The sequence below is a fragment of the Phalaenopsis equestris genome, unplaced genomic scaffold (assembly GCF_001263595.1).
Source record: "Phalaenopsis equestris unplaced genomic scaffold, ASM126359v1 Scaffold000405, whole genome shotgun sequence".
Classification (NCBI taxonomy): domain Eukaryota; kingdom Viridiplantae; phylum Streptophyta; class Magnoliopsida; order Asparagales; family Orchidaceae; genus Phalaenopsis; species Phalaenopsis equestris.
This window is the reverse complement of record NW_018164847.1, coordinates 90,917-115,581: the sequence shown is the minus strand read 5'-3', so window position 1 is coordinate 115,581 and position 24,665 is coordinate 90,917. Positions and strand designations below refer to the sequence as shown.

The window sequence follows — 24,665 nt, the reverse complement described above, 5'->3', positions numbered from 1 at the left end:
TTTTGGCAATCCTTCTAAATTCCACTCCATAAGTCTCTTCAATATCTCAAGTAAATGCACAGCAATAAAGCAAAAAAGAAAATCATTCATACTCTCAGATTTTCAATCAACACCAACCAATACATATAATTCACATTTCCTGACCCAACTATAATAATAACTTAACATAATATTTCAAATCTTTATTCTCTAAAGCACAAGCATTAAATTGTGAAATATTACATTGAAGTTCTCAGTTCAAGGTCAGCTTATAATGAATCTTTGACACAGAAGAAGAATGAAGCAAAACAAACTGCTCTGAGAGGATAATTAGCAGCAAAATTTGCCTACAGAAAGTTCTGCAGGAAGATGAGCACAAAATATAGGATGCAGGCTGGTCTAATCCAGCTCTATTGATTCAGGAGATTTAAAATTTCATTGTGCTTATGTTTGTGATGCGGGTCGCGTTTCCCGCAATACCGCAGTTCCATGGTATTGGCTCCTGCAATCGTGAGAGACCCACTGCCGAAAGAGATTTATTTTATTTCCCTTATTTTTCATCAAGTTTTCTTCATTTGCTTCTTTTTTTTTCTAGTTCTTATCCATTTCTTTAGTTTCTAATTAGGTTCTTTTCTATTAGGAGACTTTTATATAGGTTGTATTCAGGTTTTTGGATTCTTAGCTAGTTTTTATGTATATTGGGTGATATTTATCTGATTTATACTTTCCAGTGTAGTAGCGTCTTCCTTTTGTAAAGGGTGTATTTGTAGCTTGTTTAGGAACAGATGGGGGAACAACATCGCTGTCCGCACCTTGTCACTTGCTGTTTATAGCGAGAAACTGCCTTTTTTTTCAGCATACGGTTTGCTGTCCTGTTGCTGCTCATGTTTATTTTCATCCTCCCACTCATGTAATCAGATCCTAAAACTTTCTTAACATCTTTTGTGATCTATCACACCTTCTAAGAGGCCAAGAAAGGTGTCATTTGGTATCAGATAGTCAGAATCTCGATTGGAAGATCGAGCCGTTATGCCGCCAAGGAGAAACTTTTAATGAGGCGTTTAGGAAATTACTAGGGAAGACATGCAACAGGAAATCCTTTAATTGCAACCAAGGCTTGCTGACTTTGAAAGAAGGCGGCATGGGAAAGTCACCCATGAAAATAATGGTGACCGACAGATAAAAGGAAAAGAAGAAAACTTTTTCCATTGAGAAGCTGCAAGTGACGAAGAGCCCATGCCGTGTTGATTTGACGTTAATATAGGAGAGATGGTGATTTTGGAGTAAAAGTAGATTTACCAGATTTTGATGATCGCATGATCTGAACGATTTCATCGAGTGGCTCCAAATAGTGGAACAAGCCTTCAAATACAAGAACATTTTACCTGACAAAAAGGTAAATGTTAGTCGTCATCAAGTTAAAGGGTTTAGGATACAAGAACATTCCAAATACTGAATGGGGCTTTGAATACAGAGATATTCCACCTAAAAGAAGGGTAAAACCAGCCGTCATTAAGTTAAAGAAGAGTGCATCTCTATGGCGAAAAATTTTAAAACACCTATACCAATAAAAAAGAGAAAATTCACAACCATGTCCCATATGAAAAGGGAGATGTAGTGCAAATATCTACCTGTACATTACCGATAAAACGTGTTTTTGAGGATTCATCACTTACAACAAAAAGATCTTTCAGTAGAAGGGTACACTGTTGAGTTCGAGCAGAATATGTTGATGTGGGAACTAGTAGGCCTGATAAGAACAACATAGCCCAATATCTAAGGGGATTGAGATTGTCTATTGGCAATGTGATATATTTGTAATCTTATTCGACCTTACAGAATATCTAGATCTTGGCCTTGAAGGTGAAAATATAACATCACAAGTCCGCACAGTCTTCCAAATTAGATTCGGCCATCAGATCAAGAAGCAAGAGCACACTGACCAGAGTACCCATGCCCACCCCTCGCGAAGAGAAGCTAGCACTCGAGAAAAAAGAGGACTTAGCCTTGAAGGTGAAGAGACAACATCACAACATCTAGTCCACACAGTCTTCCAAACTAAATTCAGCCTTCATATCAAGTAGCAAGGGCACACTGACCAAAGTACCCATGCCCAGCCCTGGTGAAGAGAAGCTAGCAAGCGATGAAAAGAGAACTGATCAGAATAGTACTCCCAAGACATTCCCAGCCAAGAAATGTTTCAAATGTCATGGATATGAGCACATTGCATTCAATTATCTGAACATGAGAGTGATTTCTTTTACTGGGAAGGGTGCAATGGATAACACAGAGAATAAAAACCCAAAAGAGAAGGAATGTAGAGGAGTATCAATTACTCGTAGATGACAGTGAGATGCTTGTGGTTCGACGAGCCCTTCAAATAGAGCCTAAGAGAAATCAGTAGTGGCTCAGGCATAACATCTTCTATACCTGTTATACTAAAAAAAGAAAGGTGTAGCCACAATATAGATGAAATCAATTATGAAAATGTGACATCTATATGGATAATAAACAAATTGAGCCTTACTACACAGAAGCATTCCTAACCATACTCTTAACTTGGTTGAATAAAGGAAATAAGATATGTGTCAATAAGAGATGTCTGGTGGAATTTTCAATTGGAGACAGGTTGCAGGATCAAGTTTGTTGTGATGTCATCCCTATGGATGCATGCCATGTTCTGTTGGGTCGACCGTGACAATACAAGAGGTACACTTCACGATGGTCACAAAAATACCTACACAATTAATAAGGATGTGAAACATTATACTTTCGCCCTTAAAGCAGTCAACAATGATGAGCACTTAAATAGAGATTGGAGCCAATGAACCTAGTGCAATATTTTTACAAGTTATCAGATAGGCGTCTTTGGGACTGATCTTGGTGATGCTAGAAGACAGTGATATAAAGTAACCGATATCTAAGGCAATGCAATCATTACTAGAAGAGCTTCAGGATGTTCTAACTAACGTTATGGCACCTGGTTTGCCACCACAACACGAGATATATCATGATATAGATCTCATCCCAGTATCAGTGCTCCCTGACCGACCAACCTATTAGATGTGACCATCGACAGAGTATGAGCTACAAAAACAAGTTGAGGATCTGATAGTTTGAGAACTAGTTCGCGAGAGCTAGTCTGTTTTGTGTCAACTTTGACGTGCCTAAAATGAATGGATCATGGCTTATGTGTATAGGAGGGCGGTGAACAAATATCATCTCTATTCTAAGATCGTTAGTTCTAAGGTGCTAAAAGACTTGTATGCAACTACGAAGATTTTTGGGACATTTCGATACAATGCCAGGAAAGGCTGTATGAGCAAATATCGTAGATCTGAGGGATACCTATTCTTCCAGAACAAATTACTCATTCCTAGGAGTTCGCTCAGGGAGAACATTTTGCAAGAATGTCATAGCGAAGGAATGATAAGGATATGTTGGTAGAGACAATACACTCTCCTTAGTAAAAGAGAATTTTTATTCACCCAGATTGGTACGAGATATAGACAGACATATAAAATAGTGCAGAGTATGTCATTTGGCTAAGAGTCGAGGTCAAAGTACCAGGCTATACACTCCCCCTCATGTTAGACGTGAGGATGGAAAGGTACTATGGTGTTAGGGAACAAAAATTTCCCCACCAGGATCAAGTGAACTATGGTACAATAGGTGGCATGATGAAGAGTGAAGAAAAGAATTTCAAATGAAGGACCACAAAGTCCGCCATAAGGAAAAAAAACCATCAAGTCAAACTTATTAAATTACTAACAAAGCAAGTAATCTAATATGAATTAAACAATTCATTCCATTTCATCACAAAAGAACTTATTAAATTATAAAGCATATAATTTGAAGTAATAAGCAATGACTTTTTTGAATATATATAAGATGATGATTTAAATGCATACCTCTCTTCCTCAAGATTGACATTTCATCTTCTAAGATTCATGAATTGAAAATAAAGTCATCTACTCCACACACTAAAGAGCTAAATTTAGTAGTCTTCATAAAGAAGCTACTTCAAATTCACTCCAAATCTTCAAGAACACTCTTCCTAATCATGAAGATATATTTTCACCAAACTTAAAGTACAATTCACAAAAATTTATTAAAACAACATTAGTCATCCTACATCAACTCTCCCCAAACTTAAAGAATTCTACCTCATAGAGATTATGCATTGATAAAGTTGAAAAGAAATATAAAATGCAAATATATCAACAAAATATAATATTGCAAGGTTAGAAAAATAAATACGTAAATGCAATGATACTGAAGAAATTAAGATGCAAGATAACCACATAAAATGATCCATATGATAATCAAATTTAAATTCTCACCAAATACTTTAAAGTGGGTTGGATCCTACCAAGAATCAACAAAAGCAACCATCATGCTCTTTAACTTTTGAAGAAAAAAATTTTGAGAAAAAAAACATAAAAACTAATGAAAATCAATTTAAATACTCAACAGATACTTTAAGAGGACTGGATCCCATCAAGGATCATTACAAGCAACCATCAAGCTCTTGACATCTAAGAAAAAAAAACAAAGAACTTATGAAATGCAGTGAGGGAAGAGATGAGATGCAAGGAAAGGCAATCTCACCGAAGTACAAAAAAGAATATCACAGTTGAAAGTATCAGAATTGCTACATAAAAATAAAATGAGCCACAAATTCATTGCCTAAATAATGGAAAGCATGAGCTACAGATTTATGTGTGTAACATGGAAAGAGAAGTGAGATAAATTCATATGCTTAATATGGAAGGAGTGTCACGGATTCATAAGTTTAACACGGGAAAGGGAGTGTCATAGACTTCTCCCTCCTACAAGCCAAGACATTGCTTTAGATAATAATTTTAATCTTTAAATTCCTTATATTTAGTAGTTTTCAAATAATTTTTGGATAATTTTGTGTATAAATACCCATTGAGGGTTATCAACGCAAGCTTTATAGCCACTTCTTTTATATTATAATTTTACAGCAAGGTTAGAGTCCTTTTCCAACTTTTATATTTATCCCTCTTCAACTCTTCTTCTCACGTGATGTATTATACTTTTGGCTTCCGTTACAAAGTCTATCATTAAGAAATGTGAAAATTAGACTGAAGGAAAATTCCAGATACCACTAATATCATATCCATTGAATAAAAAGAACTATCTCAAACACTCTCAAATCATACAGACCTTTGTGAAATGAATATGAAAAATTTATCATCTTATTGATCTTCTCTAAAACTAAAAGACCTAAAGTTTGCTTTTTCGAAGAAGACAAGTTACATGATCATGTCAGGGCTAACAACATAATGTTTGAAATTGGTGGACCATATAAGTTTCTAACGACCACAAAAAATATCTAGAAAATTGTTAAACAAATTTACTCAAAAGTTAAATATGTTGCTTTCATCCATGAGATCAAGACAAAACTTTCAACAACCAAGTAATAACTTCTCTGACATCGGATATTTCAATAAAATGGAAGTCATTTGGTTAGAGCTAAGATTAATATCAAGATCTTATGATGATGTATAGTAATGACATTATAGTTCTTAAATAATATGTAGTAAGAGAAAGTGTATCTGAATTACATGCATAACTCCATAACAAACTCAAACCAAATCCATATTCAAATCTTGAGCAGAGAGAACTCACCATCCTTCTCACCCATGAGAACCAAAGAAGAAAGATGGAAATGCTTGACACTCCCAAATTTGAAACATCGGCCAAGACAATCATAGAAACCCAAAGGAAAGTGATGAATGAAAAGGAAATGAATTACTCCAGAAAAAACTCTTGGAAAGCTCAAATACTTTCAGGGTATGTAAGTGGATCAATCAAAAAAGAAATTCATTTCCAAACAATGTATGTTATAGAACTTTTAAAAGAAATAAAAATGATTTATTGCATCATAGGGGTATTAATATAAATAAAAAATAATAAATTTAAGTAGATTAGAAGTGGGATCTTTGAATGCCAAAGGTGGTTTAAATGCATCTCTTCTTGAAAATTGACCTTTCATCTCCTAAACTTTTGATCTTAATATAGTTCAAAAAATGAAGCTGATGTTTCATCTTATTCACATATAGAAGAATTGAATTTAAGAGTCTTATGGAGGAACCATTTCGAGTCCTATTTAAATCTTCCTCGAAAAGCTGTATCAATTTCACTTCAAATCTTCAACAATACTCCTTACCAAATATGCACTCATCAATTTAATATATATGCTTACCCATGCATGCCTACATTTTTCTAAACAATAAACTAGATTTGGGCGGGTATCCTCATTTTTATCATGTTTTCCTATGGTGTGTAATCATGTATGGCGATGTGTAGGTAACTTGGCTGAAGATAATTGATCATGTGAGTTGAGTTACACGAGATGGTATGTCCATTACCTAGCATGCATAAAATACATCATGTTAGCATAATGAGACATTTGATGTACAAATACTTGTACATATATTGTGAGCTATATACTGCATTCTAAGCATTTCATATTGTCCAATCTATGTTCCTACATAGCTAGTTGTGGTGTGAATTCTACATGTTCATATGTTCCGGACTACACATGGTCCAATAATCTACAGTAATATATGTTGGTTAACTCCATCCTTTCTATTGTTGCTAATTGATATTGTGATTTGTAAAACTAATTACTGTATCCACTGCATGAATTGTTATCATATGTTCTCTATTATGATATTTAATTAATTGATCTGGCACATGTTACTTATTCTTATCATCTACCATTGCATCCGGTTAGCATGTACAAATCTTATTAGATAGAATTCTAAAGTCTAAAACAAATTAAACATGGGATTTTGTACGTTTTCAGTGTATACAATACTTTAGCAATATCACCTATAGTGTTCGACATATGATCTATGACCAACGTGTTATTCTTATGATTTTCTATGCATGTTATTCTTGTTATTCTTATGGATTTTCTATGCATGTTATTCTTATGATTTTCTATGTTGCATCCATAAATATAAAAGCATAATTGCATGTTTGCAAGGCATCCTTAGTTGGGTGATTTGGAAATGCATGTATGATTTGCAAGAGCATGACTTATGGCATCATATGTCCCATTGCTCGTCTTATTTATAATATTGCATGTTAAGATTGTGGATAATAATTCTATGTATTAATTTGTGTCCATTATTTATATTGCTAGCTTTTCAAATTATTATACATGTTAGACTAACTTCTTATTATGTTACAATATGTCATCTAATTTGTGTGAACTCTGGACAGATGGACTGGAGTAATTAAGTACTAGAGTATAAATACATGCCAGGGAACCTTGGCTGCTCTTCTAGTTGGTTGGGTTTATGTATAAATACATGCCAAGGAATATGTTATAATATGTCATCTAATTTGTGTGAACTATGGACAGATTGATTGAACTAAATAAGTACTAGAGTATAAATACATGCCAGGGAACATTGGCTGCTTATCTGGTTGGTTGCTCATCTTATTTATAATATTGCATGTTAAGGGTGTGTATAATACTTCTATGTATTAATTTGTGTCAATTATTCATATTGTTAGCTTTGCAATTTAGTATACATGTTAGCCTAACTTTTTATTATGTTATAATAATGTCATCTAACTTGTGTGAACTATGGACAGATTGACTGGACTAAATAAGTACTAGAGTATAAATACATGCCGGGGAACATTGGCTGCTCTTCTAGTTGGTTGGGTTTGTTCTGTTCGTTATGCAAGAGAGTGGGATATTTTCCAAGATTTTAAAAAATAAAACAAAATACCACTGACCAACCCAGTCACCTGTTAAGCTCTTTTCTCTCTAAAAAGAATACCCCAGCACCTCATCCCCTGACCCCCACCACAAAAATACCTTGCAAAAAACATAACTAACCCTAATCCTAAATTCACATTAAACCCTAGACATGCAACCTCTGCACTCACCTTTTTAATTTTAAGGTTCCAATATGTTGGGTTCATAATAACCTTGATAAATAACTTATTTTATGATTCTATTAAAGGATACGATATTAATATATAAAATGCTTCAAATATTACGAAAATATAAAATCTCAATGTGACTGACTACTATTCCACAGCAAAGATTGTTATGATTATAGAATGCATCATAAATCATATTCTGCATAAACTTATCATGATACATATTATCATAAACTATTCATTATTATTTTAAAGAGTAAAACAGCTATGTCTATGACCATTTTAAACATCCCCATAAATCATCTTCAATATATAACAATGTTTACATATAAAATCATAACCAATATTATTATGAAAACCGATTGTTGCATATCACATGTTAGTTATAAAAAATGAAATCACTTGTTGAGCCTAAACATATATAATCGTAACCAATATTATTATAATAGCCGAGTGTTGATTATCACATGTTGGTTATAAAAATGAAATCTCCTGTTGACCCAAAACATGGGTGTTATCCTTGTCACTAATCCTAAACTTAAATCTAAAATCATACTAAACGCCTAGTACTAAGCCTAAGCCTGAGAAGTCAACGGAGCCATTACTACTATTTAAAATCACCATGAAAGAAACTAGTCAGATTTTCATCTTATAATGAAATATTCTTATATAATTATGCAAGTTATACCACATTATACAAAAAAAAGACATGCTTCCTTACCAAAATATAAGTAGAAGTCATGCTACCATTACTTCAATTGCTGACCGGGGAATCACCCCTTTGGAACTAATATAAGAAAATTGTACGATGCAAGCTAATGTGTACATATCCAAATCCTCTATTTCTTACGAATATGATCAAACCATACATGCTTCTAATTTCAACGAACCCATAAGCTAATTCTACCACTTTCTCCATGAAAGTAGAGATTCAAGGGAGCCTCTTGCATGAATCTTCATAGTAAGTCAATCAGCCATAGAGAAGTTGATGTATTTTGGATTCTTCTAAAATTTTAATGTATTTAATTTTAATGAAAAAAATTAGAATTGCTATTTTCGTTGGTATTACTTTATTAGTAGGCTTTACTTAGATTTAAATTTTAATGGGTTTGAATTATTTATGAATCCATAGAAATGGGACAACTTATTCTTGATTTAAATTGAAATAGATTTTTTTTCTTGATTGTTCAAATTAAGCACCTCTCTCTCCCATAGCTCTCTCATTTTATTCTTGAAGTCAAAAACAGATTTTCTATTGTTCCGAGTTCAAAATCCTGAAACTCCCACCTCTAAGTATATCCTTTTTTTTACTGAACACTACCTCTTTTCTCTATCTGGAATCATCTCTCCCTAGGAAACGTTCCATCCCCCTCAACATTGGAACAGAATTCAATGAGAAAAAGCTGCAATAAAAGGTAAATTTGATAAAAGATGATCAAGAAGGAGATCAAAGATCCATAATCATTGCCCTTTAAACAATCCTTACGTAAAGCTATTGGTGCCATTATCTTAAAAATGATCCACACCTACCTATTTATAGATAATAGCAAGAAAGCTTCTAAAAATACCGACCTTAATTGGCTCCAAAAAACAAGTTGTTAAATTAGAATTTTATTATGTCAACTCCATGTTTTATAACTGCTACACAAATTTCTAGATCAGTCCTACTTGTCCTTCATCCACCTCTAAATCTAGATTCCTCTGGCCTGATTCAAGTGAAGTTTTCGAAGGAATAATCATCATAATTTGAAGCTGAAGTAGATTCCTTAGTTAAATTTTTTATCATCATATAACCAAGGAATCTACCTCAACTTTATTAAGTCTTAGAGGGGAATTCTACAACTCATCCTCTATTTGTTGATGGGAAGACTATCCTTATTAAATGGGTCATACAATTATCATACTTAGATCACAAGATGTTGAGATTTGGAATGTAGTACAAAAATATTCAACAACTCCTTCCAAATCTATGAAAGTAAAAAGGACATGTATACTTTTCATTTTTAAATAATGAATTCCATAATTAGTGGTTTAGCAAGGATCAATTAAATAGAGTTTCAATTTGTAATATGCAGCAACTTTCTGAAGCCAAACATTAACATACTTGATCACAAATGTTCAAAAAGAAACATATAGGCCTATTTTAGAAATGTTCTACTTCGTCAATTAATATTACTAATAAGATTAATTCTCTTGGTAAGAAACTATATGCTAATGATACAATTCTCATGGTCTTGAAGAGCTTACCAAATATTACAAGCCCAAAATTAAGGCAATTATGAAAGCAAATGATTTGATCACCACTTTAATGAACTTGTGAGATCCTTGATCATCTATGAGGAACATTTAAAAACAAAGGCTATATAGAAAGAATCAATAAGCCGATTCTATAGATTTCACAGTTCATTTGAAGTGCTTGAGAAGCAAAAGTGAAGATGATGATGAGAGAGCTTATATTATAAAAAGAATAAAAGTATACCTTAAAATAAGTTAGGATAGATGGTACAAAAGAACAGAAATCAATTACCTAATGCTACAAATGCAACAAAATTGTTCATATGATAAAAGATTGCCCAAACTTGAAACAATACAAAGAAACGAAAGGGAAGAAACATACATTTATTGCAAATATGGATGTAAGTTATGCTAGCTTGTCTAAAGAAAAAATAATCGTATTTAGAATTACAATCATGCATTGATGGCCATTGGAGTTGAGGCAATAGCTTGATCTAAAAATGAGCATGGATTAAATAATAATGAATTGCTTTAAGTATCTAAAATCTTTCACGGTGAGTTTAAAACTTTGGATTTGAAGTAACAGTGTCTAAGGAAATAAGAATATTGCTTTTAGACAAAAACATTAAAGGAGAAAAAGATAAATTAATTCTAAGAATGAGATTTTTAAAAAAGAGAATGCTATCTTGACACATAAGTTAACACTTTGATGAATTCCATTGGACTTAATAAAAATGTGACTATGAAATTAAAAATTTTTGCATTTGGTACCTAAGCTTACTAATCAAGTTGTAAGTGAGATAAAATGTCATGACCCGGACTAGGAGCTTGCAATTACTAAGGTAGGAACTAACGATCGAATAGAAGAAATTTATCAAACAGTTTCATATCATAATAAAAATGAAATACAAACCACAAAAGAGCCATTATAATTCATAAATTTAAAATTACACCAAGTTCATACAAATTTTTAAATGTTTACAACTAACAGAAATAAAAGCCAACGTACTACCTATCAGCTTGCGCTCCACGACGCCAATACACGTACTTGCTGAGGTCCATCTACTCTACAACAAGTTTTCTTGTAAAATATTAGCAAGAAAAAGTTTAAGACTACTCAAAGAGCAAATATTTCTAAATTACAATAATTCTCATTTTAAAATATTTTGTAAAAGAACAATAACAATAAAAGACTGTGCAATAAAAGAGAGCAGTAAAGAAGCTAGTTTTATTTCCTTTCATTTATTTATATTACATTTTTTTATAATTGGGAGTCACCATCTAAATGTATATTTTATAAAAATATACGTTTAACATTTTCCAACCCACCATCCACCATAAAAATATATAAAATTTTTCATTTCTATTTTCGCAGGTATATTGCATTCCTCTGCTAGTAGCACCCATGGGTCTCCCATAAGCATGCATACACCATATTTTATTCATTTTTATCTTACAGTTAACATTTAAAAGAAACATATACTATTACATTTAAAATAAAAGCTGAAAATAGTAAAAGAAATGCAGCATTATCGTAAAATAAAACACATTTATCCATCTCAACAGTGTCATTTGCTATCCTTTTTCTCAATTGAACTACTCATTATTCTGAGCCTACCAAAAAAAATATGAAGTTTTACGTTTATTTTAAATTGCACTGCTCTCCTTTCATGGATAAGTCACACTCTTATTGTGACATTCACAACCACATGACAACAAAATTCGACTACTTCATTGTTAGTTACAATTATTCACAAAATTAAGTTGAAACCATTTATTTCAGGTTGAGTTTGTGGTCACATGTACCACGCATAGTCGAAAATTGAAAACAATTTATTCAAGATGTTGTGTTACTTGTTTTGGTGCAATAAAGAAATTGTATATATTGATTTTTCTAATGTTTGCTAGAAATGAAATAAATGCGAAGTCTTTTTATAAAGGATTTGTAATATAGCAAAAAACATCATTGAAAAATCTAGAATTCACCTAAGGTGTTTGGATTGCTGAAAAAGTAACACAATATAAAATGAGTGCAATACAAAATAATATATTGTATTTGAAATATTTTAAAGTTAGTCGGTTCAATGTAAAATAAATGTATAACTTCATATTTTTTTTTGTTTGATTTGGAGAATTAAAATAATGTACATCAAAGAATGAGAGGTTCCATATAAATTATTGGACGCCAGGAGTGACGACAGTGGTAGTTGGCAGTGACAAGCAAGGACGATCCAAGCGGTGGGCGAGTAGCAACTGCCGTCAGACTTTACATAGGGCTGTGAATTTAAAATTCGGTGAAATCCACTAAATTTCAAATACAGAGAAACTGAACTAAGGAATGATTTCTAAATTCATTATTATTTTTACATTACAAATTCTTTCGATTAAATATTTGAATTCTTAAAACCCCTACAAAAGGAATACAATACACTCCTTTTACAGGCAACCAAATAGCCCCTTAGTGGTATCAGTTTGAAATTTATCCCTCCTATGCATATGTCCCCATATTGCTTACCCAATTACAATAACCCCACCCCAAGTCTGCAGAGCAACACACTAATTCCCATGTCTCTCAACCAGTCATCGATAAACCCATGTTTATTTTCTGTGTCTGTGATCCTATTTAATGTTGCACAGATAGAGACATGAGGTCACGGACACGATATGACACGGACATGAGACATATTTACTATTGAAAATATAAGACACGAATAGTGTCAGCTAGTGTCAGCCACGCCATTATAACCACGATATGACACGGACATGAGACATATTTACTATTGAAAATATAAGACACGAATAGTGTCAGCCACGCCATTATAACACACACACACACAAACACGCATTAAATAAATAAAATATTAATAATAATACAAAATGGAAAATAAATAACTAATACTAACTTTTAAAAAAGTAAAAGCTCGTTTAACGTCAATTTTGTTTCTTGTTTTAGTTGATATAATTCTTTTTGTGCTGGTAAATTTGCGATGGTACAGTGATATATCAACAACTTAGTGTTATACGAATATTCAAGATGCACACAAATAAAAAAAGTGACACAGAACAACAATTTACGTCAAAATCTGAAAGTATAAAAATTACAGGGTCTAGTCCAGTTGAAATGATTTACTGTGTCGCTGTAGGTTACAAGACTTTACTGGCTCTTTAATAGCTAGAAGCAATATTACAAGTGGGGATTATCAATGTGGCTTCTGCTAAGAGAATGACATAATAGGTTAGAGAAGTAGCGACGACCCAAATGCTATGAAGGAAGACCAAAGTAAGAGGTCCTGTGCCAGAAAATCTAATGCCAGTGCCTTCGGTAGTGGCAGCCTGACGAAGGCTATCTGACGGCAGTGGCCAAACGACGGTGGTCTGGGGGCAACGACAATGGTGGTCGATCAACGGTAGTTTGGCGGCAAAAATAGCGATGGTTGGCAGCGGTGGCCAGGTGGCGACCAGATGGAGTTAGTCCTATGGAGATGATTGTGGTGGTTGGGCAGCAATGCTCTGGTGGTCAAGGCGGCAAGCCGTCAATGGCCTGACCGCGACAATGTTGATGGCCTGGTAGCTGGGTTATAGCGGTTGTGGTGGCCAAACAAACATGGTCTAGTGGCAGCGATGGCATTGGTCTTGTGACAATGATGGTGGTGGCCAAAAAGCAGTGATCCAACGGTGGTGGCATTCAGAAGGCGATAGTCCAGCTGCAGTGGCAGTCAGTCGGCGATGGTACAAAGATAAAAATTGTAATGTTTCGATAAAAAGAGAGTAGCAGTCAGACAACGGTGACAATTATCCGACGAAAATGACTGCGGTGGTTCGATGAGATAACGGTGGTTGCCCGACGACAGTGGTCCAACGGTAACGACTATGGTGGCAAGACAATGACTATCCAACAACAGCGTCTGCTAGACAATGGCGGTATGCAGACAACAAAAATGGTGATTAGACGGTCGCAAATGTGGTGGTTAAACAATGGCGGTTCGACAATGGTGGCGGCTATATGGCAGTGGTCAGGCAGTGGTGGAGCTCAGGAATACTCGAGAGCTTTGAGCTCCTTCAACTTTCTCCTCCAAGTTCATGCCCCCCTCCATGAAGCGGGTGAGGATTTATTTATGGATTGTGTGAGTGATATTCTTCATAAATAATGTATGAATTCGAGCCACTCCATTGAACAACCCAGAGTGATTCCTTTGATCGAATAATATTTTATAAGTATTTAAGTGTCTTAATGATGTCATAATTAAATGATCTTGCGCTTGTTGGATTTATCTCACCGAGAAGCTTAATTTGACTATAAACTTGTTATATTTGAAGATCATTTGATCCCCCAAAATATAGGTACAAAATTCTTATTATGCTTTAAGTGCATGATCTGAGCTCACTTGGCCTCAGAGAGAGCTAGGTTCAATATAAGTTGGCTAATTTTATGAAAACACTTCATTTACATTGGTGTATGTAATTAAATATTTTGAGCTCCCAGTCCCAATGTGCATCGAGATTTGTGCTTAATTAAAATATTTTTTTGAAGATAAATCAACTTGATTTTCATTTTAAAAAATTAAGTTGTATTTAAAAATAATCAAAATATATAAATCATATCTTGAGAACTTTTAAAAACAACTTAGTTTAACATATTTTAATTTAAATCAAAATAAAAATAAATAAATAAAATAAAACTAATCCCAGATGGCCCTTAAGATGTACATAAATAATTGTATGGTTTAGGACATACAAAAATAAACATATATTATTTTGCATTGCATCAAGATTTAAATCATCTTAATCAATTATTCATTAAAAGAAATTAAATGGTCACCGACTTCTTTGACATTGAATTCTTATGTATTTGCATATCTTAACATACCACTATTTTTAGTTTTAAAAAGTAAAATACACATTTTCATATCTATGTAAGGTAGGATATATGTAAAAATTAAAATTTAGGTGTTAGGCATGTAAATACATAAAAAATGAGTAGATCTATATAAATATTTTTTAAATTGTACATAAAAATATACATAATTTAACTTCTCTTAAAATATTTTTCATAAATGTTTTTCATTAATTTAGGAAACACATGTCCTACACCTATCCTCTTTTTTTAAATTTTATTTCAAATGTACACCTACATGTTATGTTTGACATGCGTCGGTGGCATGTCAGACCCATGTTCATGTCTGTGTCTGATACAACACGAGTGCTTAATTAGAAGTGTTCATGCATCATAGACATCGTCTGTGCTGAAGGCCCCGCTCCTACGACTCACACCATCAACCCCGTCAATCATGTCACTCTCGCAACCCCACCCCTGCCATATGCATTTTTGTGTCCTAGATTGATTTCTATTTACAAACACCTAAACACAAGAAAATAGATTTCATGGATTATTTTACAATCAACCAAACAACTTTAAGAAATCAAAATGCAATATGTTTAGTTTACATGGCATTTAAAATATAGATACATCATAAATACTTGCAACCAACCAAATGGCAACATAACCTTTTCCAATACTCTCCCTTTTAACAATGACAATTGCTACCACTAAAGTGATATGTGCAAATGTTTTTTCAAGTATATTAATATGAATTCAAAATGAGCTTGATAGATGAACAAACCTTCATGCCTAGACTTCAAATCAAATAAACAAAGGAGTGACTTCTTATAAATAAATTTAAGTATGCAAAAGAAATTTACAGGTGTGAACTAGAAAGTAGACAAACATGCCCAATTAACGTCTGTGACAAGAATTAGCATAAAACAAAATGAGGTGTCATATAAATTGCCTTACCTATAAAGTTACTTGACAAAGAATCATGATTTTCTTTCTATAAGGAATGAAGTAAAATATGCATGCAGGTGGTATCTAACAGCATTTAAATCAATAGCACATTTTCCAATCATGGCACATTTTCTGATAATGGAACATAGCGAACAAGAAACTTCATCAAAACAAGAAAATGCTCGACCTCAAGAAAGAAACTTTGGATTAGAAAAATGCATAAAAATAAGCCAAATAAGTCTCCTAAATAGTAAATATGCCAAAACTGCTTTGGCTATGAAATCTGCAAGCTAAGAGGATCAAGACAACATTAAGTTTCTGATAAAATTGTAAACAACAGAAACATATAAATAACTGAAACACATGCCTCAAATATCAGAAGTCCTACAGGGTTCCCCCAAGCTACTTCTTGAAGACTAGCTTCTTCCTCAAAACATCCATCACCGACCCAAAATCTGCCTTCACTTTCACAGGTGGATTTGCAAACCTGCAAACCATATCTGAGATCTTCTCAGAGTGGTAATCCACCTTCGCTTGTGTGAACTTGAGGCCATGGGCAGTACTAACAACAACAGTCCTATCATTTGTTCCAATCACTCCCTTCTCCCTCAATTTAAATAGGGCAGCAAGGGCAACACCAGTGTGCGGACAAGCAAACATGCCAGTTCGATCAGCAAGTGACATGGCATCCATTAGCTCCTCCTCAGTGGCCTCCTCAACAATTCCATCTGTCTTCTGGATAGCATAAACAGCACGGTCTATGGATACAGGGTCCCCAATCTGGATAGCAGATGCAAATGTTTCAGAAGCAGTGACCGGCTTGAAATCGCTCCATCCTGATTTGAAATGAAGATACAAAGGGTTGGCATTTGCAGCCTGGGCACATACGAGGCGAGGCATTCTGTCAACAAGGCCAAGCTCTTTGCACATGCTGAATCCCTTATAGAAAGTTATAGAAAACATAGATATTCCCAAGATTTCCTCCAGGTACAATTACCCAATCTGGAACCTCCCAATCAAACTGTTGCAGAATTTCAATTGCTGCTGTCTTCTGGCCTTCGAGCCTAAGCGAATTCAGGGAATTCGCGAGATAAATTGGAAGCTCAGCCGTCACCTCACGAATTAGCCTCATGCACCCATCAAAGTCTGTATCAATGGACAGAACGGTGGCGCCATTGGCATTTATCCATGATGGGTTGAACGAGCTGTGCCAATGAAATACGATCGGTAGGCAGGAAGGCAATAGCAGAAATGTTTGTTGCAGTGCAATTGGCTGAAAGAGCAGCAGACCTATAACCTGTGGAAGTGCAACCAACGCCCCCAATGAGGCGGGAAAGGGTTTTGCTCCGAAGCCGATTAACATGGGATACAAGAACACAAGAACAGACATACCTAGATCCTTAAAAGATCCGGTGTGCGAGATGCCGCAATGCTTGACCCAGAGATCGGGCATCCCGCCTAGGTGTTCACGACCGAGCCGCTCAGCCCAGAAGAGATTGGAGTTTCCTTCGAAGAGAGAAACGATATGATCGGCGTCTATCTCGGGGAGGACGAACTCTTTCTTGGACCAGACGCCGGAGCCGTAGGGCCAAGTGGTGCGACCGACGCGGGAGTCGAAGAGATCACGCCAGTAGGAGCCGGGAAACTTGGCGAGGGCTGAAAAATCATGGCGGACATCAAGGAGGCCACCGGAGCTGCTCCTGTAGACAACATCGTCGAGAGAGTAGCGCTCGTCGGAGTCGGAAGAGGGGCCGAAAGGAACGTACCAGGCGGAGAAGCCTTGGGAGTTGGCTGGTGAGGCGTGGTCGCGACGGGAAGCTTCTTCGCGGATGCTCTCGTCGGCATGGCGCCCGCGTCGGCTGTTGTCCTCCACGATGAAGGTGGAGGCCGCGGAGCAAGCGAGAGGACGAATCCGGCGGAGAGGAAAGAGGGGGGAGGGCGGGGAATGGTGCTTTTGAGGGTGGCTGAGGAGTTGGAATTTGAGGAGAGAAAGGGGAGAGCAGAGGTGGAAGCTACCGCAGCGGCCATGGATGACGGAAGAGAGACGGAACAGTCGGCGGCGCAATGTGGGTTAATTTGAGAGCCGTCGAATTTGGATTAATTTGACGTCATAATATATTGTGTGTGAATGGTCAAAATGATAGAGAAAATATTCTATTCGAAATCCCGTCCAGATGCGAAGTTATCGTTCCGACAACAAGCGCTATATACCAAACGGAGCCAAAAGCCTACGCAACAAAGAATAAAAAAATTTATAATAGAATTTTTATGTTTTTGTTGCAGGTATATCAATTTTAGATATTTAGAACAAAAGTAGCGAAAAGAAGAAATTTAGAGTCAAAATAGCGAATTTTATGATTCTAGCGCCTCAGGCGCCAGAACTAGCACCTGAAGCACCATACTCGGCGCCTGAAGCACCATTATATAGAGAGGTAGCGCCTGAAGCGCTAGAACCCATAATAGCGCGGACTTAAGTAACTTGACGCCTGAGGCACCAGAATCAGCGCTTGAGAAGCCAGAATCAACGCCTGAGGCGCCAGAGACAACACTTGATGAATTAAGGGGATTCAAGACGAATTTTGAGCGAATTTTGAAGGCTCCAAATGCTTCAAACGCCCCGTGGAGCGATTCAATGCATCTACACACTTTGGAAGACTCTTTAATGACATGTCTCTTGAATGAATGAATTGAATGAATGAACATGATGAACATGTCTTTTGGGATTCAAATGTGTGACTTTTGGAGAGAATTTAGGAGGGAATTTTGAATTCTTTTTAGAGGGAGGTAGCCACTAATTAAAGATAAGGGAGTCTAGGTTTGAAAGGTGGAGTGGTGTGTAGAGAAGTTTGGTGGAGAAAGAGAGAGTGAATGACTTAGAGATTTTCTTCAAGGGTTGTAAGAAGAGAGGGAAAGTGAGATTTTTTCATCATTACATTTTCAAGAGAGAATTGAGAGTGCTTATAAAAAGGGAAAGTGCTTAAAGAGAACTTCTAGAGATTCGCTTGGGAAGGATTGTGAGATAAGTTGTGTCTTTTATTTCTTTGTTTTGTAAACTTGTTTTTATGTATGAAATCCTTGTTTTGTTGTTTCATTCTCATGAATTCTAAGTTGTCTTCTTTATCCTTCTCCATACTCTGAGATATGGTTTTGTGAAGAATTGATTTTGTTTTATACAGTTTTAAATGTCAATAATTTGTGATAATTTAAACTCTGATCTTCATTTATTTTTTTATCAGATCAATTGAAATGTTAAAATGTATTGAGAAAGATATGATCTAAAAGGGCTATGATTTCTACAACATTGTGAGAATCATATTCAATTCCATGGGTGAGAATGTTATCCATGGGATTGAGTGCAAATACATAGAGAAATATAATTTGTTGGATGTAGAATTAAAGATTTTAAGGTGACAGATTAAAATCCCCAATTTGGTCAAGTTGATTGAAAATTAATGCGAGATTGTTAGCCCTTAGGCGAGGGAGAAATGAGAGCTCTGGAGTGAGAGTCGGCATCCTCCCAATCTAACCAGGGATTTTGGCTAACCACAGAATTAGAGACCAAACTCTGGATTAGTCAATGTTCTTTATGCACTCGAAAGTGGGTAAAAAATATGATTGTTGATTGCTCCTATTTGACACTATATATATATATATATATATATTCAAATGATTTTATTTTTTTCACAATCTATATATTCATTGTAAAGGGGAATGATGTTTTCTTAAATTTGAACTCTTCATCACAGAAACTTTGTTTAGTTTTTATAAGTTTACTTTTGAAGTTTAACAAATAGTTTAGTTAACTTAATTCTTTTAACTGTAATTTATTTAGTATACGTTGAAGTACTTTAAATTTGAATTTTATACTTAAGTTTTGAAGTTTGAATTATGTTTTACATTATTGTCATAAAAGTTTAGTCATAGCATTTCCAACTTCCCTGTGGGATCGATACTTAGGACTCCATTAAAGTCCTTTATTACTTGAGCAATCTGTAAACTTGTGTTATTATTACGGGTTTGATAGTTTAAAAATTTTAAAAGATAAATTATTTTTACTAAAGCTATTTTTATTGAGATTGAATTGCATATTTATTATTAATATTGTCGTGTGTGTTTTGTAATATTGAAAAAAATTACAAAAGCAACACACAACAAACTCCCCATCATCTGCCAAGGATAGCAGATCTTCTGAAGAGCATTCCCTCCATCATCAATTACCGAGACACTCTGATTTTGAAGAGCTTCAGATTAGTAACCGAGCCCGTTAGTTCCCCGGTTTCTAGGTAACAGATGTAGGGATCCATTCAAGCCTTTGTTTTTTCAGTGGAGACCTCCATCACCTCTGGCTCCTCGATCGTCGGCTGACTCAGCCATTGAGACATCTTGCCTCTAAATAAGGAGCATTTAGATAACATGTCAGCTACCAAGTTTTCCCCTCGTCTGACATGGTTGATTTGAAAGTCGGTGAATCACCCAATCTCGTCCTTTGACTTGGTGAGGTACTTTGCCATGACTTCATCTTGGTCTTCAAACTTTTCATTTATTTGATTTACTATAAGTTGTGAATCGGTTTTTACATTGAGGCGGTGTGCCCCGATAAGATGGGTGAGGCATAGTCTAGCGATCAGCTCTTTGTACTCTGCTTGATTGTTAGTGGCGTTAAAATCTATGACGATTGAATGGTAATGGAGCTCACCGTACGTGCTCCACAAAGTGAGGCCCAACCTTGAGGTCGTTTTGTTTGAGACTCCATCAGTATACAAAGTCCACAAACAATGTTTAGCAACGGTCCCCTCTTCTCGTTCGGACAATTCTGGTGAAATCCGCTAGAAAGTTTGCGACTGCTTGGGATTGATCGTCGTTTGAGGGATGTAAGAGATATTAAACTCGCTCAGCTTCACCACTCATTTGAGGAGCCTGCCCGAATGTTCTGGTCGAGTGAGGATTGATTTGAGAGGGTAATCAGTGACAACCCGAATCAAATGCATCTGGAAGTAAGCTCGAAGTCTGCAAGCAGAGGTTGAGTGCAAAAGTTAGTCTCTTCATGATGCAATGTCTGGTTTTAGTGTCTCTCAATACCCTCGAAGTGTAATAAATGGAGAATTGTTTCACCTGTCCTTCTCGAATTAATACTGAACTGACAGCTTGGGTTTGATCCAAAGGTATAGGAAGAGTTCTTCACCTGGCTTTGGACTCTGGAGGAGTGGAGGCGAGGCGAACGAGTCCTTAAGTTTCTGAACGTTTCTCCGCATTAGGAGACTCGAATGCTTGGCTTTTCTAAGAGCTTTGAAGAACAATGCACTCTTATCATCCGACTTGGAGATGAAACGGCTGAAGCGCGTTATTTAGCCAGTCAATCTTTGTATCTCTTTCCTGCTTCGTGGAGAAGACATGTCTAGCAAGACTTGCACCTTTTCCGGGTTAGGCCAGATACCTTCAGGCGTTTGAAGAAAACCTTGGAATTTTTCAATTGAGGTGTCAAAAATGCACTTCAGGGAGTTTAATTTCATGTTAAATTTCCTAAGAATTTCAAACATTTCTTTTAAGTCTTTAATATGTTGCTTGGGTGTTTTACTCTTCCCCGACACGTCATTCACATACACTTCAACATTCCTTCCCTTTTGTTTCGTAAAAAAGTACATCTATTAAATGATGGCAGGCACCTCCGACGTTTTTAAGCCCAATATGCATTACATAAAATAGTACACTCCCTCGCAAGTAAACAAAGTTGTTTTCTCTGTGTCAGCGGATGCATCTTAATTTGATGGTACCCGGAATCCACCAACGCGTCAATCATTGGCAGTGGGTAATTGTCCTTCGGGCAAGGATCGTTTAAGTTGTTGAAGTCGACGCACATTCACCACTCGTCATTGGGTTTTCACACAATCACCACATTGGATACCCATGTTGGATACCGAACTTCATGGATGTAGCCTGCTTCCTTCAGTTTCTTCACTTCTTTATGATATGCTCAGATAAAGTAGCGACGATTTTTTCTTTATTGGTCATACAACGAGGTCGATGTTTAGCCAATAGCATGCAACGTCTACAGGGACCTTGCCCATTTCGGCGGTGGACCAAGCGAAGACTTCCCAGTTCTCCTTGAGGGTTTCGATGAGAGTTGCCTTCGCCCTGGAATAAAAAAACTTCACTGATTAGAAATAATTTATTGTTTCTTCTTCGGTCGTAGGGGCTTTGGATTGTGTTTTTGCTGGCCTCGAGACCGCCCTCTCTATGGCTTTGAAGGTCGAGCGGCTCTTCCTCGACGCCGGTCACCACTCGGAGGTTGCATGTTCTTGACTGTTCCGGATCTCCTTAGACGGTGATGACTTCTCCCTCTCCCAGAAACTTCACAGCCACGTGGTAGGTGGAGGTTACCGTCTGGAAATTGTTTAGGGGTGGACGGTCGAAGATGACGTTATAGGTGGGCAGGAGTTGACGACCAAGAAGTCTTCAGACCTCGCAAACTGTCGGTCTTTATCTCCCCATGTGACTTTAAGTGTGATTACCCAAGGGCCTCATTTCTCTCTCCCGATAATCCAAAGAGAGGCTTGGACCGTGTCGCCATCCGTTTTGTCTCTAGTTAAAGCTTGTCGAATAAGAATTTAAAAAAAGATGTTCATCAAGCTCCTTGTGTCGATGAGTATGCTTCCCACCTGGTATTTGTTAAATAAATTCGTAATAACAATCACATCATTGTAAGGATTACATCTTATCAACAGGTTTTCATCAGTGAACGTGATAATGGGGTGTGCCACCACCCTCTTCGTGAGACAAGGCTGGTGGCACATAGGTCCTATGACCGGACCCTTTTTAAACTCAATCATCGAGAAGACCCTAATGAGGGTATTATTCCTGCGATTCGAATGGTGTTGTCTCGAACTGGCTCGTTGTTCGTTCCGTCGGACGGGGCTTTCCCTTGTTTGCGTTCAACGTCCTCGACACCCTCGAACTCTTTCAACTTTCCGGCCTTGATCAATTCCTTGATGAGGCTTTTAATGTGCCTGCATGTCACTGTGTTGTGGTCGTGGTCACTATGATAGACGTAGAATTTGTTAGGATTTCCAGCGGAGCCTTCGGTTCTCATAGACGTATGCTTCTTGAAGTAATATTTATCCTGCATGACCTCCACTAGCTTAGCCAACGAGATTCTTAGAGGGGCTCCTGTTGGGCCGTTGGTCATTCGTAATGTTGTGCATGTGTCAGTAAGGGTAACAAGGTCGTTTTTCGTGGCGATCATCCTTTGGACTTCCTGTGCTGTGCAGCCCGCCCTAATAGCACATATGAATAGGAGGAAGGGAGTCATCTTTTGCTCGTCAACCGTCTTCAACGGCTTTCTTAGCTTTCTTTCGATTATGGAGCACTAACCTTAACGACGATATGATCGATGACCATCTCCAAAAATTTGGCCATTAAACTCGGTTCGCGCAGTTCCAGTGTATATTTAAATTGTTTGTTTCTAACTCCTTGTATTAGGGTGGCTTAAGCGATTACAAGTTCAAGGTTTCGAATTTCTAACATCTCTCGCTGGAATCTTTTCATATAGGAGCGGAGGGTTTCTCTTTCCTTTTATCTAACCTGGAGGAGAGACTGCGACTTCTTCTGTGGCTTTTGCAAGCTAACGAAATGGGACATGAGTAACCTTTTGAACTTACTAAAGGAGGGGATTATTCCTAACTGGAGAGCGTTGAACCAACGAAGAGCTAAATTTCTCAGTGTGATGAGGAATAGACGACATTTGAATGCATAAGTGATCTTTAAAATGCCAACAACCGACTCAAAAGCAACTACATGGTTGGTTGGGTCGGTGAGACGTTCGTACTAATCGGGGGTTGAGGGTCTTAAAATTTTCAGGTGGTTCAGATTAAGAGATTTGTCTGGAAAAGTTGTTCCCCGTGGGACAGACTATTGTACGTACGGTGCGATGCCTTTCCACCGGCGTTGACCCAACACTATCTTGGTAATGGGAGTTGTCGCCCTCATCTTACTCTGGCTGAGATCGCCAGTCGTTATGCGTTGATCCATTCCGCCTATTGTTTGGTTCTGTGTGACTATATTTGTGAGGCTTTTGGTTTTGCAGGTTCTAGCCTCCCCTAACCAGGATTTCTTGGAGGGCACCCACCATATATTCTCTCATTTCTAGTATTAGTTGTTCCTTCATCATCATTACTTATTGTCGGACTATCTCCCTCATGTTATCCATCTCTACAAATTGATTTTGTGTTTCTTGGGTGCCTGCTTTGCAATTGTGTTGTGCTCCTCTTCTTGTTGGAGGCATAGATCTACACTCACCACACCTTTTAGGGTGTTAAACACAAAAATGTTTGGAATCCTGCCCAAAGAATATAGCACATGTAGGATGGTAAGAAGTGAACAACAAAATGAGCTTTATTGCCTGCTCTTTTCTCATTTTTGCGTTTCCTATTTATAGGTATATGAGGAACATTAATTGCACAATTGCCTTTAAGCTCCCTATCCACAAGAGATTTTAGGGGTAAAAAAGTCATTTTCTCTCATACATCAATATATATACATATTAAATAAATATTTGTCGATGGAGTTGACCGTTTGCTCGTCGTCTTACCCTGGTTTATTCGTCCCCAACATGCCGAATTATGAGAGGGTAATATGAGGGTTGTTCGGTTGGCCTTATCTATGACTTTCTCAATACTCTGACTCCCCTCTCTTGTCCGCTCAGTGGTGTATAATCCTTCGTTCGGCTAGTCCT

General features: G+C 36.5%; 1 protein-coding gene across 1 annotated transcript; it reads right to left on the bottom strand.

The window, feature by feature from the left end:
• Window positions 1–514: 514 nt before the first annotated feature.
• Window positions 515–18,005, bottom strand: LOC110026949 (threonine synthase, chloroplastic-like; the record flags this gene model as incomplete). The annotated part of the gene is given in 5 exon segments (XM_020728183.1): window positions 515–1,364; window positions 16,305–16,897; window positions 16,899–17,126; window positions 17,128–17,319; window positions 17,322–18,005. Coding segments are annotated over 4 exon segments (1,662 nt in total), but the record flags the coding sequence as incomplete, so codon positions are not given.
• Between the last annotated feature and the right edge of the window lie 6,660 nt (window positions 18,006–24,665).